The sequence below is a fragment of the Mustelus asterias genome, chromosome 9 (genome assembly GCF_964213995.1).
Source record: "Mustelus asterias chromosome 9, sMusAst1.hap1.1, whole genome shotgun sequence".
NCBI lineage: Eukaryota > Metazoa > Chordata > Chondrichthyes > Carcharhiniformes > Triakidae > Mustelus > Mustelus asterias.
This window is the reverse complement of record NC_135809.1, coordinates 89072612-89091041: the sequence shown is the minus strand read 5'-3', so window position 1 is coordinate 89091041 and position 18430 is coordinate 89072612. Positions and strand designations below refer to the sequence as shown.

At 42.8% G+C, this 18430-nt stretch overlaps 1 protein-coding gene across 1 annotated transcript in view; it reads right to left on the bottom strand.

Moving 5' to 3' along the window:
• Nucleotides 1–293: 293 nt before the first annotated feature.
• The window catches only part of ptprja (protein tyrosine phosphatase receptor type Ja), a 213824-nt gene continuing 195687 nt past the window's right edge, over nucleotides 294–18430 (bottom strand). Inside the window, exons 24-26 of the mRNA XM_078220483.1 lie at nucleotides 16285–16445; nucleotides 9089–9224; nucleotides 294–4945 (exon numbers count right to left, since the gene is read on the bottom strand). Coding sequence (XP_078076609.1) covers nucleotides 4799–4945; nucleotides 9089–9224; nucleotides 16285–16445 — 444 coding nt within the window. The 3' untranslated portion in view covers nucleotides 294–4798. The remainder of the gene's footprint in view (nucleotides 4946–9088; nucleotides 9225–16284; nucleotides 16446–18430) is intronic.

Here is an 18430-nt window from a genome sequence, read left to right as displayed (position 1 = left end):
GAATGGCATTAATGGGCTTACATCGGAGCTCAGCACCCCTTGGCTAAGGAATGGAAAATAAGCAAGGGTCCTCTCCGTTGCTGACTATTATTCAGTGACTCTGCCTGCAATGTGCATTACTGTGGATAATGAAGTTTTCTCTATGCAATCTCATCAAATACTCACAGATCCGGCCAGAGTTAGGCTGCTCCAAATCTAAGTGTGTGCATGATTTTGACATTTCCATATCAGAACTTTTCAATCATTCTGCTATTCCCTGCTGGTCATTCAATCCCAATTCTTACAGACAAGGCCAAAGGGTAAAAAGATAATTTTTAATTGCAACTTTTATCCTTACACATTACTTAGAAAATATGATTTATACATCATTAAATTGTAACACAAAGTTCAAAATGCAGCATCACTGATGGATGATTTAGGAGCTCTATAAGATAATCACATTAATGCATTGCTCCTTACCATTACTGACAGTGTAAAGAATCATACAAAACATCAGAAAAATTTAATTCCACATTTTATGAAATTACCAGTCTCTTTCTATGAAAAGAAGTGAACAGATGGGATAAATGGATTTCCTCCCAAAGAAACATCCAGTGCATTTACTATTTATTATCCAATGTATATACATATCTAAAGTTAAATTATCTAGTACAATGATTTATAGAAAGTGCTGCTGCATATGGCTTCTTCATCTCTCACTGTGTCCTTCACTTCTGCCATGTCTCCACAATGCTACTGCTTATGAATTACTGACATTGTGCTCAAAATCCATGGCCCCTTTCACTTCCACCCCTCTTCATCTGGAATGGAATTCTTAAATGCCAACTAACAATGGACAGATGTTTCTACACTTTACTCAGACTAAACCTGATTTGGGCTGGTGTTTTACTGGTATGTTGTGCAAATGCAAACTTTATTGAAGAACTCAGAGACATTTTCCCTTTCTTTTAATCTTTTTTGTTACCCTCCTGCAAAAGAAACGTCAAGCCTGGTTCATCTCAATTTCATCCCCATTCCAATGCTGCTTCCATCAGCTATCAGGAGATCTACTTCACTGCAGTGAACAGGGACTTCTGTGTACTTTCTACTCCTCCATTCTTAAGGTGGAATCTGTGGCTTCAAAACCTGCCCTCCAATGCTTCAGAGAAGGAAATTGCAGATAAACGACAACTGAGAGTAGGATTCATGTTGTTGATCAGGTGTATATAATGAATCCTTGCTGGAGCCTCCACACTCCAAAGTTGTAAAGCTGTGTGAAAAATATCAAAAAAGTGACCTGTGCATCACTCTGCAGTACACCCCCATATGGATTTGGAAAAGCCCAATTGGTGATGAGTTACCTGACCTCAGCCAGAAAGCAGGTAAAGGCCTTGTCACAGCTAGGTTACAGAGTGGGGAGGGGTGTTTGGGAGTTGTGATGGTGGGGGAGAAATCAACCCCAAGTTTCATGCTCCAGTGATTCCTACTAGAAAATGGGCAGTTGCACACGAGATGAGAATAGAGTCTGACTTGACACATGGTACAGATTCACATAATCAGAATGGCTACTTAGGCGAGGTACCCGAGTACTGCTGGTGCTTGTAGCTGCTAGAGTTAATATCTTCAGCATCAAACCTGAAAGAAGACAATGTTTACAGTGTAGGACATCTACCTGTGACTTGCTGGTCAAACATTCTAACTTCCAGTTCAGACACTGTGCACAGTACAGTACTAATATTGCCAGTACCACACTATAGTGCTACATGCTGCAAGCTGACATCAGGACTCACTGCAACAAGTACTACACTGAAAAATAAATGATAAAAAATACAATTTCTATTCGGAAGATACATAATGAATGGAGATTTGTCCCTTTGCATTTGGTTTTGCACTCCAAAATGATTAATAGGCTGTGGTGAGGGGCGGGGGAACGCGTGTGTGCGTGCACGTGTGTGTTGGAGGTGGTGCTTTGGAGAAAAACATTAGAGGGACAACACCAAATTTGGATACAAATCTGCTCTGTAAACAAACTCATAAATACCTGCCCTATTAATCATTAAGAGGCGGCTGACCGGAATCAGTAGAACACACCATGCACACACACCCCAGCTAAAGTGCATAGTATTTTTTTAAAAAATCAAGTAGTCACAGTACTCAGTATCAAGGTTTTCTACAGGAGAGGGTGTTAATATAGTATCATGTTATATCTGTACAATTGCAGTTTAAAAATTGCTTGCAATGACTTCGTTTTATCATCATTTCAGCCCTTTCAGTTGGATCTGGATGAAGTTTGCACATGGAAGGAGAGCCTGGCAGTGAGGATTGGTCCAAGAAGCAAACAGCTCTTGTACCTAGTCAGATCAAGTTGGGCCTCACCATCTTCTCCCATCATCCCTCTACAAGTAAAACAAATGACCCCAGCACTATTAATAACTCAGCACTTCCTTTTTGAACTGTGTGTGAAAATTCACTAATTAAGAGCATGTTTTTAATGATTTGAACCGAAAGGGAATCAGGGCCAGCACCAACTGCTATCACTGAACACTATCCCTCCACCCCACCCCAAAAGTATCCCAACTCCAATCTGTTTTCTTATTGCAATATAAAGAAGCTGAAACAATCAGGATTTAAGACTCAATTTGTCACAGTTTTGCATGCTCAGTCCTCTTCCATTTGAAATTTCAGGCCAAGCTTTGGGTTTCTCAATTATTCCCCTTTCATAAAAAAGTTAAACAGCTCAACATTCTGGGCAAGCTCTGTGAGTGGCCCCACCCATCTTCTAATTGGAAATCTATTTGACACGCAACAGCTTGGAAAGAACTTGTGACAATGATTACAGAGCCCCATTTTCAAGTGACGTAATGTCTCTATAAAGCCTTGAATAAAGTGCATTCCATTCAAAGCTCTTCATGATAAACAAAATAGATTTAAATAAACCTTCTACTGTAATGATATTTTGGATGCTGTTACTAAAATTTATTTATTAGTCACAAGTAGACTATTATTGAAGTTACTGTGACAATCCCTTAGTTGCCACACTTGCCTGTTCGGGTACACTGAGGGAGAATTTTAGCATGGCCAATGCACCTAACCTGCACATCTTTGGAGTGTGGGAGGAAACCAGAGCACCTGGAGGAAACCCATGCAGACATAGGGAGAATGTGCAAACTCTACTCAGACAGTGACCCAAGCCAGGAATCGAACCTGGGTCCCTGGGACTGTGAGGCAGCAGTGCTAACTACTCTGCCACTGTGCTGTCCTCTAATGATAATTCTTGGTTGTGATATGCTGACTTTCCCTTATTCATCCGAATTACATGGGGCTAAAGTTTTACAATTACAAAAATGTCCAAATTCGAAGTAGATCAAATCATAAACTCTGAAAATAAGGCTACAAAGATGTAACGAGGCTGTAAAATAGACTAACATTGACAGCTTCAATCAAGTTTAAGATTAAATCAAAATTTACATATTACACTCCTTAAACATTTTAAACTAATGCATATGAATAGATATTGGTTCATACTGCTTAGATCAAACAGAGACCTCGCTTCATCAGCTTTCATTCACTCAGAGATCTCTCATTACCTTTTTGGCAATAAACTCAGTGGTCCAACTACCTTTTAGCAATCACTGAGACTGACCAGTCAGAGACAGATCCTTCAAAGCTTGATTTGAGCATCTATCAGTGTCGACAGCAATGAAAACTTAAAATTTGCAAAACAAAATAAACATTCAGTTCCAATGCAAAACTTTATAGACATCTGATTCAAGAAACAGCTTTACATTCAGCCAGTCATTCAGTAGACACAAATGTGTACAGGATCAATTCTGTTATCTAATCTGCCTCCTGTTGCTGTTTTGTCTGTTAGATATTCTGAGCACCATACCTATGAGCAAAGACTGGTTTTATAAGGAACAGTTTATTCAAACCAGATGAGAAACACCTCTGTTGAGATTGGTGAATAACTTGCAGGCTGATTGTAAATTAATTCCAGTGTTGCACTGATTGCTGAATATTAATTCACCACAAAACCAGAAAACAGCAGAATGAAATAATTTTACCACATTGGGCTTGCTGAGTGATCCAATCAATGCTGAGAATGAGTACATTCAGAAAATAATTTCCCACTTCGCTTTATGCGATGATACTGGACCTCTTTTTCATCTGTGGGCTTGATTTGAATAAAGCATTCACTATAAAATGTGGCTTCAATGTCATCAGGTTTGGTGAAAACACTTGCGGGATAAGCATCCAGAAACAACTCTCATAGCATGTTCCCGATTCTGGTGATATTTTTCTGCAGTGCTTTATAAGAATGAAGCCCGAGAGGTCATGCCTCAATGGTTTGAATAACTTAATAAGTTTACATAACTGTGTGAAGGATGGTAAGGTTGAGAACTTTTGACATTCCTGCCAAAGACAGTCTCTGGTTCGCACACCAGCTAGTACTGTTCAAGAAGGTTGCATTTAAAGTGAAACTACAGAGAGAACCCATGAATCAAATGTTAGTACAACAACCATGTTACGATTTGCAATGAATTATGTGGAAAATTTCCAAAGGTTTCAAAGTATTCCTGAAAGTTTTGGAAGGCTTGGCAAAGATTGCCTACAGTTCCTTGGCATTTCTTGGCCATTATTCCAGAGTAGTTTTATATTTTGAAAAAATAGCAAATCAGCATTAAAAGAACAGCAATTTTAAACATGTCTTACTGAATGAATATATATTCAGCTTAAAAAATAAACATTCATAATTTACAAAATAAAATTAGTGAAGGGTGCAGTTGAATTTAAAAAGGCGGTTCCCAGACCATTTCCATTAAAGTGCATGGCCATTGGCTGTTTGGATGGCAGATGTATTCTCATAGATGAGGGAAGGTGTGTTTTGGTAGATTACAATGTCGTTTTGTTGTTTCCTTGCTTTGATGTACTCCATAGCACACTGGTTCAGGAAGACATACTGTGACTGGGGAGACAAAAGAGAAGTTTGTAATGAGAGGCACCAGGACAGCTCTGATTGACCTTCAGATTAATTCTTCTAATAGGGTTATCTCCACCATTCAGTAAGACTGAGAACCCAACTCTGTTATCTTACATAATGAGCCCAACATTTTTAAGCAACTTATCTCCTAAAACAAGCAACAGCAGCAATGGTCCATCCACCACTGTTAACACAACATCATTAACAGCCTATCTCCACTTGTGAAACTAACCAAGTCACACACCCATCCATCTTCCCACAATGCGATTGAAAGTGCCATCACTTATTCCCAATGAGACTCTAGATAATATGCATGATGAGCAGAGAGGAAAAGTTACTCATCTTTGCACAGCAACACTAAAGTGCAAACAATCTTCCTCACAGCAAGACTATGGGCCAGATTTTCCCACCCTATCACAAGCCAGACCTGTGTTGGTGGGGGGCTTTGAAAATGAGGAGAAAGAGGTTGAGAAGCAGAAAGGTTTAGGGTAGGAATTCTAGAGCTTAGGGCCTTGTCAGATAAAGGCACAGCTGCCAATTGGAGGGCAGAGAGAGTTGGGATACACTTGGGAGGGTTGGAGAGTTACATAGATAGGTAGGGATGAAACAACAAGAGCTGAAACCATGGAGGAATTTGAAAACAGGAATGATAATTTAGAATCAAGGTAGTACCAGATCAGGATAGAAATTCAGATGTGAGCAATAACATTTCAGGTGAGCTCAATTTTATGGAGAATGGAAGATTGAAGGCCAGAGAGGATCATACTATAGTGGTTGACTCTGGGAGATTGCAAAAGGATGAGTCCTTCAGCAAAAGATGGGCTGAGACAGGAGTGCAGACGATGGATGTGATGGAGGGTGTAAGCAGTCTGTATTGGTGATCAAGACGATATGGGATCAGAAGCTCAGCTCAGGGTTAAACAAAACGACAAGGTTGCAGACCAGTTCAGCCCGAGACCTTGTCCTGGGAGAGGGATAGAATTGGTGCCATCATTTGAAGATGATGGCTTTGGTTTTCCTAATGTTTAACTGGAGAAAATTGTGACTCATCCAGGACTAGGTGTCAGAAAAGCAATCTGAAAACACAGGAGTAGTGGAGGCTAGTCTAAAATGTAGCATATCAACCAATGTCAGGAGAGGTTGCCATGAAGTAAAAATGGGTGATATTGACATACATGTGGAACCTTGATGCTTTTGGATATTGTCACTAGCCGGGGTAGCATGTTGATGAGAAGGATATGACAGCAAGGAAAGGTTCTTAGAGGACTCCAGAGTGTGTTGAATGTGTGGGCCAGAAGAGAAACCATTACAGAAGGGTTACTTTTTAACAACGGGATTGATAAGAGTTGGACCATGGAGGAAAGGTGATGGAGCAGGACGGTGTGATTAACTGTGTCAAAGGTTGCAAAGAATTTGTATTGGATTTTCAAGACCTTTGAGCAATTGTAAATGTATGATTTTGAAGGAGGTTATGTCTAAACATAATGAGAACCTGTTTATTGGGAACAATGCAGAAATGATGGCGACTAATAGAATGTGTTTTGCCCTGGGTAAATAGGCTTTGATGTTCCATCAGGATACGTTCTGGGACTCTTTGCTATTCACAATATTTGTGCACAATATGGAATGAGGTGGCTGCAGTGGGTGGATTGAATTTGCTGATAATGTGAATTAATTTGAGCGGGTAAATGAAAGTAAACTCTTAACAATTTTACACTGGCTGAATAGGATTGGGAAGCAGCAAAATAAATGAAATAACTTATCTCCATTGCCATAGGCTGAAAAGGAAAAAGGTTTTATTGTGACTATTGAGAATAACCTGAAAACATCTGCTCAGTGTGAGATGGGGACCAAGTCAAACTAGATACAGGAAGCATTTGGAGCTACTCAACGTTCAGTTACCTGGAACCAATCTTTAAATCACAATAGTTCATCTAGGTATAATTATTACATTATAAAGAACAGAAAGTGTTATTTATGTTTCTATCATATACCACCTCATCCTTCTCATGACAATAGCATTGCCATTGGGAGAGTTTTCAAAATCAAAGGATGAGCAAGAAAGTGATAGAGGTAGAAAAAATTATCTACAAATCGAGGCTGATACATCAGTGCAGGACAGAGGGAGTGCTGTCCTGTCTTTTGGATAAGAAATTAAAATGAGGCCCTGCTTGTTCTAAAAGATCCTATGACACTATGAGCAGAGTTGTCGTCCCCAGTGTCCTGGCCAATATTTATTCCTTAATCAGTATCATAAGAAACAGATTAATTGGCCATTATCACATTACTATTTGGAAACTTGTGCTCAACTTGGCCACCAGGTTTTCCATATTATAACGGTTACTGTAAAGGACTTTATTAGCTCGTGTTTGGGGATGTCCTGGGGCCTTGAAAGACACTAAGTAATGCAAGTCTTTTTTTCTCTTTCTCCTTGCAAATGCTGTAGCAGACCTCACTTGTGGTAAACTGTGCCTAACCCTGAAATGTAGCAAACAGTCAACTGTATTCATGAGCACTCTAATGGAGATTTAAAAATGGCATTTAAAATATTTGCAGAGTTTCAGCCTCAACTTGAAGACGCAAAAGAGATGATTCCCCAAGTGAGCACCGTTGACAAGGCCTGGCACTCTGTGTTGATCAGAATATCCTGGACCCACAGTAATTGAGTCTTGAGCCATTTAAATTATTGAATGAAAAATATGGCACTTAGGCTCACAATTGCACAACCAGCACCTCTGCAAGCACAGCCTCTGACTCAGAGGGTCCTATTTTACCATTTTGATTCTAAGTGCTGGGCGGACTTGAAACAAGGAGTGTTTCAAATCCGACTTTTAGGCCCGTTCTGAGGCCTAAATGCATTCAGCCTGAAAAAATATCAGCAATTCCAAATTGCGCTGCACAAGCCAATGGGCGGGGCATAACATGTCTGAAATCCTGCAGCTCCGATCGGCACTTCCAACTGCGCATGCGCAGAAAAAAACAATGATAGAATGTAGCTCCCGTCACATCGCTCCCAGACCAGATAATGCCTGCCCCTGGCCCCCACAGATATTGCCCTAAACCCCCCAAAATTACTGACCCCCTTATCCCCCACCCTCTCTGCCACCCAGACTGATCGCAGGCTCCCCCCGCCCCCCGATCTCAGCCAGAGTGGCAGCGAACACCCTCTTCCTCCTCACTGATCACAGGCAGAGTGGCAGCAGACCCCCCCCCTTCCTCTCCCACTCACCAATCCAGAGAGCCATTGGACACTCGGCATTTACCTCCTCACTAACTGGAGCACCCAAATTGGACTTTTGTGGAGCATTTCTGTTTTGCATCGATTCTGGATGGGCGAACACGGTGGTAAAGGGGGAAGTGTCGGTAAAGTTGGGCGTGCAGCCCATTAAGTCAATTTAAATGCATGCAAATGCATTTAAATGGCCGCCGTGCCCATTTCAGGCGCAGTGCCAATTGCGGCCATTTTCGGGCCTTGGTAAAGGACGAACCAGCGCGGAGGTGGGCACGGATCACGCTATTCGCCTCACACCCGACTACCAAGTTTTCGCGCCCGAAAACGGCTGCAACTTGATGGTAAAATCAGGCCCAGAATGTCAGACTGAGGAATCAGCCCAAAGAATCGTCATCAACTTTGAAACTGATTAATATTAATGTTTCTGTTTTAAATTAGTGCTGATGATTTCACTGGGGTCGCTGACTATGAGCTGATACAGTTTTTGTCAGTGACAATACTGTCTGTAGCACACCATACTGATTGTGAGGAGACAGTAAATTTGACAATGTGAGGGAACCAAATTGACCAGAAATTTGATCATAAAAATAGGATGCTCACTGGCTGCTTGCTATTCCAGACACTGAGGGGGTGCTGGATTAACCCTTCTTACTGTAATCATCAGTTGGTGATACGATCTGTACTAATTATTTAATAGTAATAAACATTATAATAATTATATGAAAAAGAGCTAGACTGAAAGTACATTTAACTGATTCACTAACACAGTTGTGGGAAAAACGTATGGTTTTCATTAATTAATAAGCATAAGTGTCACTGCTGATCTTCAGGCCCTATGATCTTGACTCTATGCACAGACGAATATCTATATTATTCACTGGTGCCGGGTGTCTTACCTCAGTCTGCACCATCAGCGGTCGGTGCATTCGTAGTTGATGGACTGTGCCCCAGATATCAACATTTCTGTTGTTGTCTATCTGATAAATCATTTGATCGATGGAAATGAACGTCCCTGTCCGACCAACTCCAGCACTGAGAAAGGAGACCAAAGGTTAGTTACATTGTGAGCATGATGAAGAGTCAAGTTCCTCTGTCCTCGCAGCCACTTAATTCCCACCTAGGGGAAGAAAATTCTTTCACGGGAAACTGAGTGGCATAATGGGTTCGGCATTAACCTTTCACCTCTGGGGAGAGATTTTTTAAATGGCCCAGACTAAGGGATAAAAGGCAGCTCACTATAAGACTTTTTTGAAAATAATTTATATATACCTTAGTGCCTTGCAAGCAGCACAAGATTATCCCTGATTCAACACAAATTGGTAATCACACTCAGCAGGAAAAATAAATCAGGTGGCAAATGGTACAATAAAGTCACACCAATACATCTTGGAATGCTTTTCAAGAGTGAAGGTGTTATACAGCAGGGAGTTGATGCTGATGACAACAATGACATGGGAGGTTGGTGGCATAGCGGTAATGTCACTGGACTAGTAGTTCAAAACCCGGGCCAATGCTCTGGGGACACAGGTTCAAATCCCACCATGACAGATGGCAGCATTTAAACTCAATTAATAAATTTGCATTTAAAAACTAGTTTAATGGTGACCATAAAACCATTGTCATAAAAATCTGGTTCACTAATACTCCTCTAGGAAAGGACATCTGCTGCCCTTACCTGGTCTGGCTTACATGTCACTCCAGGCCCACAGGATTTAATTGACTCTTAACTTCCCTCTGAAATGTAATAAACTGCCACAAAGTTTAAAAGGAATGAAACCGAACAGACAAACTGGGATTGACTTAGGCACTGGAAATTACAATGGCACACCTGGCAACCTTGCAATGGGGATTTTTGCCAAAATTGGGACAGCTGTTCCACAGATTAGTCAGGCAACAACCTGACATTGTCTGTAAGGTATGATTCCGTAAGTATGACTATGTCCCAGACACCACCATCACTGGATATGTCCTGTTCCACTGGCACAATGGTGTACAGTTGTCAGGGAGTTGCCCTGGGAGTCCTCAACATTGACTCTGGATGTCATGAAGTCTCACGGCAACATGAAAAGCAGGACAAAGCCAACCCAGCCAATAACCACCCTATTACTCAGCTCTTGGTAGATAGATAGATACCCTACAGTGCAGAAAGAGGCCCTTCGGCCCATCGAGTCTGCACAGACCACAATCCCACCCAGGCCCTATCCCCATATCCCTACATATTTTACCCACTAATCCCTCTAACCGACACATCTCAGGACACTAATGGGCAATTTTAGCATGGCCAATCAGCCTAACCCGCACATCTTTGGACTGTGGGAGGAAACCGGAGCACCCGGAGGAAACCCACGCAGACACGAGGAGAATGTGCAAACTCCACACAGACAGTGACCCAAGCCAGGAATCGAACCCAGGTCCCTGGAGCTGTGAAGCAGCAGTGCTAACCACTGTGCTACCGTGGTTATCAGTAAAATGATGCAAATTGTCATCAACAGTGCTATCAAGCAGCACTTACTCAGCAATAACCTGCTCACTGATGCTCAGTTTCAGTTCCTCATTACAACCTTGGTTCAAAAGAGCTGAACTCAAGAGGTGAGGTAAGTGTAATGGCCCTTGATATCAAGACAGCATTTGACTGAGCGTGGCATCAAAGAGCCCCAGCAGAACAGGAGTCAATGGGTATCAGGGGGGAAATTCTCCATTGGTTAGAGTCATACCAAGCACAAAGGAAATTGGGTGCAGTTGTTGGAGATCAATTAGCTCAGTCCTGGGACATCACTGCAGGAGTTCCTCAGGTAGTCTTTTGGCCCAACCATCTTCAGCTGCATCATCAATGATCTGCCCTCCACCATAAGGCCAGAAATTGGGATTATTGCTGATGATTGCACTATGTTCAGCACCATTCATTATTCCTCAGACACTGAAGCAGTCAGTGTCCAAATGCAGCAAGACCGAAACCATGTTCAGACTTGGGCTGGTTAGTGACAAATAAGATAAATGCCACACAAATACCAGGCAATGACCAGGTCTAACAAAAAATCCAACATCTCCCCATGGCATTCAATGGCATCACCATTGCTGAATTCTCCACCATCAATATCCTGAAGGTCATCATGAACCAGAACGTGAAGTGAGCCAGCTATATAAATATTATGGCTACAAAGAGCAGGTCAGAGGCAGGAAATTCTGCACAGTATAATTGAGTTCCTGACTCCCCAATGCCTGTCCATCATCTACAATGCTCAAGTCAGGAATGTGATGGAATACTCTCCACATCCCTGGATGAGTTACAGCTCCAAAACACTCAAGAAGTTCAATACCATCCAGGAAAAGGCATCCTGCTTGATTCACACGACATCCACAAGAATAAACATTCACTTTTTCCACCACCAATGCACAGTGGTAACAGTATGTACCATCTACAAGTTGCACTGCAAGAACTCACCAAGGCTCCTTCAACAGCACCTTCCAAAGCAATGACCTCTACCACCTAGAAGGACAAGGGTAACAGGTACATGGGAACACCATCACCTGCAATTTTCCCTCCAAGCCACACACCAAACTGACTTGGAACTGCATTGCTGTTCTTTCACTGTTGTTGGGTGAAATACCTGGAACTCCCTTTCTAACAGCACCGTGGGTGTACCTATAACACATGATTTGCAATGGTTCAAGAAGGCAGTGCATCACCACCTTCTCAAAGGCAATTAGAGATGGACAATATATGTTGGCTTTGCCAGTGATGCTCACATCCAATGATGGAATTTTTAAAAATGGAGTCCAGGCTGCATTGTGGGGGAAGAGGGAGTGTTGCTTTGTATCATGCTGTGCCACATTAAATTGAAACTACTTGATGCTGTCACTGGGGAGTGGGAGGAGTTTCAGTCCCCTGAACTAATAGGTCTCATCTTCATAGATGTAAAAACATGAAGAGGAAAAATAAGAAAATCTTTTTCTTCTACCTGCACATGTAACGGAACTGCTGAGCAACCAGGAGAAAACCAGCGACAACAGTACAATTCGAACAAATCTATTTTAGAATTCCTTCCCAGTATCTCAATTTGTCCGTACCTCATCTTCTCTCATCATCTTAGATTACCCGTGGAACTTTTCCAACACCAGGAGCATTTTCAGGCCTGACAGTGTTTACTGTAGCAGCGGGAGCTGAGGGATGGTCTTAATGGAGGCAACAATTAAGAACCTGCCTGGGTATCACTGTCCAATTAGAGACATGAGCAGGCTGAGGAGGCAGAGTGGTGGGCAATGGGAGGGCATTTAGGGACCAAAATGTGAAGGAGGCCAGCAGTCTTCAAGGTGGTTGAAGTGGGAGTGCAGTGACAGTGAGTGGGACACAAGAGGGAGCAATTCAAGGAAAGGGAAAGTACATGAAAGTCTGCTGCCCGTGCCTTGGGGATAATTATTGCCTTTCCAACTCTGGCAAGTAAAAGTCAAAATGTCAAGTGGTTGGCATCTCCCGCTGTGTACTCGCGTCATGTGAGCTGCTGAGTTCTGCTCACTTTGGGGATCATGATGTGGAGATGCCGGCGTTGGACTGGGGTAAACACAGTAACAGTTTTAACAACACCAGGTTAAAGTCCAACAGGTTTATTTGGTAGCAAATACCATTAGCTTTCGGAGCGCTGCTCCTTCGTCAGATGGTGCTCCTTCGGAGCAGCGCTCCGAAAGCTAATGGTATTTGCTACCAAATAAACCTGTTGGACTTTAACCTGGTGTTGTTAAAACTGTCACTTTAGGGATCCCAGTTGCCTTGGGAAAGATTGAAAAGGCTGATGGATGTCTCTATTATTTCCTGATTTACCTTCATTGGTTTCCCACCACTCTCAGCCGGGTTGTCATCAACAATCTGAAGCTGCCTCAACTCACTCCTTTAGTCAGCTCCTACCTTCAAAAGCAAAGTGCTGGGAAAATTCCTTCTCGCTAAATCTCTCACTCATTCTGTATATGTTTTGTGTGTCTATCTTGGGCCAACTTCAGCTTTTAGCAGAAACCCGGTGGGAGTGGATGGGAAGCTTTAGCAGTCACCCAGCTGATATTTTGCTGACCTGTTTGCTGCCTCTGACAGTTGGTGATACTATTATCCTTCAGTGTCTGTCAAGTCAGAAGGGACTGCATTTGCCTCATTCCATTCTTATTTATCACCTACAATAACTTCTCTTCACACTCCCACACTGCTACCTCTGGTGTTCCCCAAATATATATCCTTGGCCCCTCTTATTTCTCATCTACACGCTGCTCCTCAGTGATATCATCCAAAAGCACAGCATTAGTTTCCACATGAACACTGACAACTACCAACTCTAGCTCACCAATCATACCACCTTGCTCAACTTCTCTATGGTCTCTTAATTATCAAGACTGCTTGGCAGAGTAGAAATTCCCTCCAACTAGATATTGGGAAGACCAAGGGTATTGTCTTTGGTCTCTGCTACAAACTCTTTCCCTTTCTAACAGCAACAGGGTGGCGTGCAGTGGTTCAAGAATTTAGCTCACCACCATCTTAAGGGGAATTTGAGGTGGACAACAAATGATGGGACAAACAAAGGGCGGCACGGTAGCACAGTGGTTAGCACTGCTGCTTCACAGCTCCAGGGTCCCGGGTTTGATTCCCGGCTCGGGTCACTGGCTGTGTGGAGTTTGCGCATTCTCCTCGTGTCTGCGTAGGTTTCCTCCGGGTGGTCTGGTTTCCTCCCACAGTCCAAAGATGTGCGGGTTAGGTTGATTGGCCAGGTTAAAAATTGCCCCTTAGAGTCCTGGGATGCGTAGGTTAGAGGGATTAGCGGGTAAATTAGCGGGTAAAAAAAAGGGATTAGTGGGTAGGGCCTGGGTGGGATTGTGGTCGGTGCAGACTCGATGGGCCGAATGGCCTCCTTCTGCACTGTAGGGTTTCTATGATGGCCTTGCCAGAGATGCCTGCATTACATGAAAGGAATTTTAAAATAAACATAGACTCCATTCCCCTCCTTGGCAACTGGCTGAGTTGGATACAGACAATTTGTAACCTTGGTGTCATATCTGATCTCAAGATAGGTTCCTCAGCATATATCCACACCATCTCTTGGCTGGCCCATTTCAACCTCTGTAATATTGCCTGTATCCACCCACCTCTTAGCTCATCTGCTAATGAAACCCTTGTCCATTACATGACTTTGTCACCTCAAAGACTGGATTCTTCTGATAGATTCCTGGCTGGTCTTGCATTCTCTATTCTGTAGCCATACAAAAGAGCAGCCTTCTCAAAGGTCAACCCACGGAAAGTGACTGGCTCAGATGAGGTACCTGGATGAGCACTCAGATCCTGCGCGGATCAGCTGGTGGGGGTATTTGCAGATATTTTCAACCTCTCTTTACAACAATCTGAGGTCCCTATCTGCTTTAAGAAGACGACCGGACGACCATCATCCCAGTACCTAAGAAAAACCAAGCAGCCGTGCCTCAATGACTATTGTCTGGTGGCTCTGACATCCATCATTACGAAGTGCTTTGAAAGGCTCGTCGTGGCACAAATCAATTCCAGCCTCCCGGACTATCTGGATCCACGACAGTTTGCCTACTACTGCAACAAGTCCAGAGCAGACACCATCTCCCTGGCCCTGCACTCAACCCTGGAACACCTGGATAACAAAGACACCTATGTCGGACTCCTATTTATTGACTACAGCTCAGCCTTCAACACCATTATTCCCACGAAACACATCTCCAAACTCCGTGGCCTGGGCCTCGGTTCCTCCCTCTGCAACTGGATCCTGAACTTCCTAACTCACAGACCACAATCAGTAAGGATAGGCAACAACACCTCCTCCACGATCATCCTCAACACCAGTGCTCCCAAGGCTGTGTTCTCAGCCCCTTACTATATTCCTTATACACCTATATCTGTGTGGCCAAATTCGCCTCCAATTCGATTTTCAAATCTGCTGATGTCATCACCATAGTGGGTTGGATATCACACAATGATGAGACAGAGTCCAGGAATGAGATAGAGAATCTGGTGAACTGGTGTGGCAACAATAATCTCTCCCTCAATGTCAACAAAATGAAGGAGATTGTCATCGACTTCAGGAAGCTTAAAGAAGAACATGCTCCTGTCTACATCAATGGGGACAAAGTAGAAAGGGTCGAGAGCTCCAAGTTTTTAGGTGTCCAGATCACCAACAACCTGTCCTGGTCCCCCCATGCCGACACTATAGTTAAGAAAGCCCACCAATGCCTCTACTTTCTCAGAAGACTAAGAAAATTTGGCATGTCAGCTACGACTCTCACCAACTTTTACTGATGCACCATAGAAAGCATTCTTTCTGGTTATATCACAGCTTAGTATGGCTCCTGCTCTGCCCAAGACCGCAAGAAACTACAAAAGGTCGTGAATGTAGCCCAATCCATCATGTAGCCCAATGTAGCCCAATCCAGCACCCCGGACATTCTCTCTTCCACCTTCTTCCATCAGGAAAAAGATACATAAGTCTGAAGTCACATACCAACCGACTCAAGAACAGCTTCTTCCTTGCTGCCATCAGACTTTTGAATGGGCCTATCTTGCATTAAGGTGATCTTTCTCTACACCCTAGCTTTGACTGTAACACTACATTCTGCACTCTCTCGTTTCCTTCTCTATGAACATAATTCTTTGTCTGTATAACGCGCAAGAATTAATACTTTTCATTGTATGCTAATACATGTGACACTAATAAATCAAATCAAACCATACAAAATTCTGTGGCCCATGTCGAAACGTGCACCAAGTATTGTTTACCCATCATCCCTGTGGTCATTGTCCCATATTAGTTCCTGGTTAAGCAATGCCTTGATCTTAAAATTCCCGTTCTGGTTTTCAGTTTCCTCCAGGACCTCTCCCTCCTTTAAAATTGTGGACAGGGTCCGGAGCGAAAGGGAGGATAGGCCAACCAGAGACTTTTATGCCCCCACCCACTCCCTGCAAACCCACCAGTGGGAACCCATTAAAATCTGTTCCTGGTTCCATTAGGTTCATAAAATGCCTCAGTGCAAAGGTACAATGCACAATATTTAATACTGAATATATGCTATTCAAAAAACAGTAAAGTGATGAACCCAGTACCTGCAGTGCACCACAGTGGGCCCACTCATTGGGTACTGATCGATGTACTGCCGCACTAAGTTCCTGAACTCAATGAGGACCCCAGTGGTGCTAGGGACTCCATGATCAGGCCAGCCTGTAAAGTGGAACTGCCGTAGGGCACGTTTCTCTTTGGATCTTTCCTGTAGGAAAAGAAGAAACAGATGGCATTGTCAGAGGAGATAAACAAGCATAGTCAAACAAATAAGCTGGTGATTATGGTAATTGTGAACCATGTTCTACTTGGAGTGATAATGCAGACTTCAGCAGTAAAGCCAAGGCAAACACATATTTTGCAGCTATCAGCTGTTGCTAAATTTACCAATCGCTCCAATTCAAGACTAACAGTGCAAGATGGGGCAGCACAGTGATTAGCACTGCTGCCTCACAGCACCAGGGACCCAGGTTCAATTCCGGCCTCAGGTCACTGTTGTGCTGAGTCTGCACGTTCTCCCTACGTCTGCATGGATTTCCTCCAGGTGCTCCGGTTTCCTCCCACAGTCCAAAGGTGTGCAGGTTTGGTTGATTGGCCATGATAAATTGACCCTAATGTCAGGGGATTAACAAGGTAAATATGCGGGGTTATGGAAATAGGACTGTGGTCAGTGCAGACTCAATGGCCAAATTGCCCTCTTCTGCACTGTAGGGATCCTATGTCAAAGAAGACATAATAAATACTTCAATGCTTTAGATTCCTGAGCATTAAATGGCATTAAGTGGAGGAACACATTTAAGGTGTTGACCTGGAGAGAAATTTTATGTGACAAATTAAGAAAACTAAAAGATATAATTCTGAATTTGAAAGACCATGGGCTAAATTCAGCACAATGCATAATTTATTTTTACTTAGTCACCATAGATTTACGGAACAGACTGCCAACAGATGCATTAAAGCCTGACTCTGTTAAAGGATTCAAATGAGAATTTGATTGATTCCTGATAAAATGAAGGCTACAGAGATATGGATTGATATACAATTGGCGACAATTGATTAGATAGGATGTTGTCAGGAGATGGACATTAAAAAGAGTTGGGGGGGGCCTTTGGGTTGTATAATCTAGATAACCCAAACAATTTTTTATTCAGAAACACACATTTATCCTTCGGAGCCTTGGCTCGTACCTAGTGCTGAGCGAGTTCTCAGCTCAAAAATATTCCTCAATCCAGCCCTTAATCTAATAGATCACAATAGAGCAGAGGTTGAGCAATTTTGCTCTACATTTATCCAAACTCACATAAGCCTCACAATGGAATTAAGATCTTAGACTTTTGGTAAATTATGTTCCATTTACATCTCAGTGTGTTTTATTTGTATTCAACTTTTAGAGCAGAGTTTAGCAGGTGGCAGGAGTCAACACAGCTATGATGTCAGCTATCCTGTGGCCAACTAACATTGTTAATTGGCTGGAGGGGGAACTTATTTGCCACACATGGAAGGAAGCCCCACCTCAGAGTGCTCTGGCTCTCTGATTGGTCAGTAACTCAGTTGGCCCAGCACCACCACTGGATGGATGACCACAGCTGGGACTTGGCATCATGACATTGCTGCCAAATCATATCACTGGCTTGGTGTAGTACAATAGGGAAAAGCAGTTCCTTCCAGTACAAGACACATTAACAGTTAAAACAACTGAATATCCCATCATAGAGACTAACTGATTCTTTCAAAAGGATGACCTAGGGTTGGATAAGAACAAAATTCCTGATTGCTGAGTGAGTGAATGCATTAATCACTATGGTACACCGCCATGCCAGGATGTAATCAATTCAACGAAGATCATCCTTAATGACTATGTCATTGAACGTTGTCAGTACCAAACTGACAAGAGGTTCCTCATAATGATGTTCAGACATTACAGGCACACAGAGAATGTTACCAAGGGAAAGGGTTGTCTAAGCAGCGAGATAGATGTGGTGACCGGTGATTAGAGATGAAAGCTTGGTTTTCCAATACTTTGGGCAACAAGAGAGCATATTTTTTGCCACTGTAATTATGATAGAGATCTCAGTCACGTGATTTTGTTGTACATGGTAAGTCCTGCTTGATGACAGCAGTTGTAGCTTCCATGACTCTCTCCTGGATCCATTGCTTGATGTCGGAATCTAAACTGCTACTGATGACTCACCT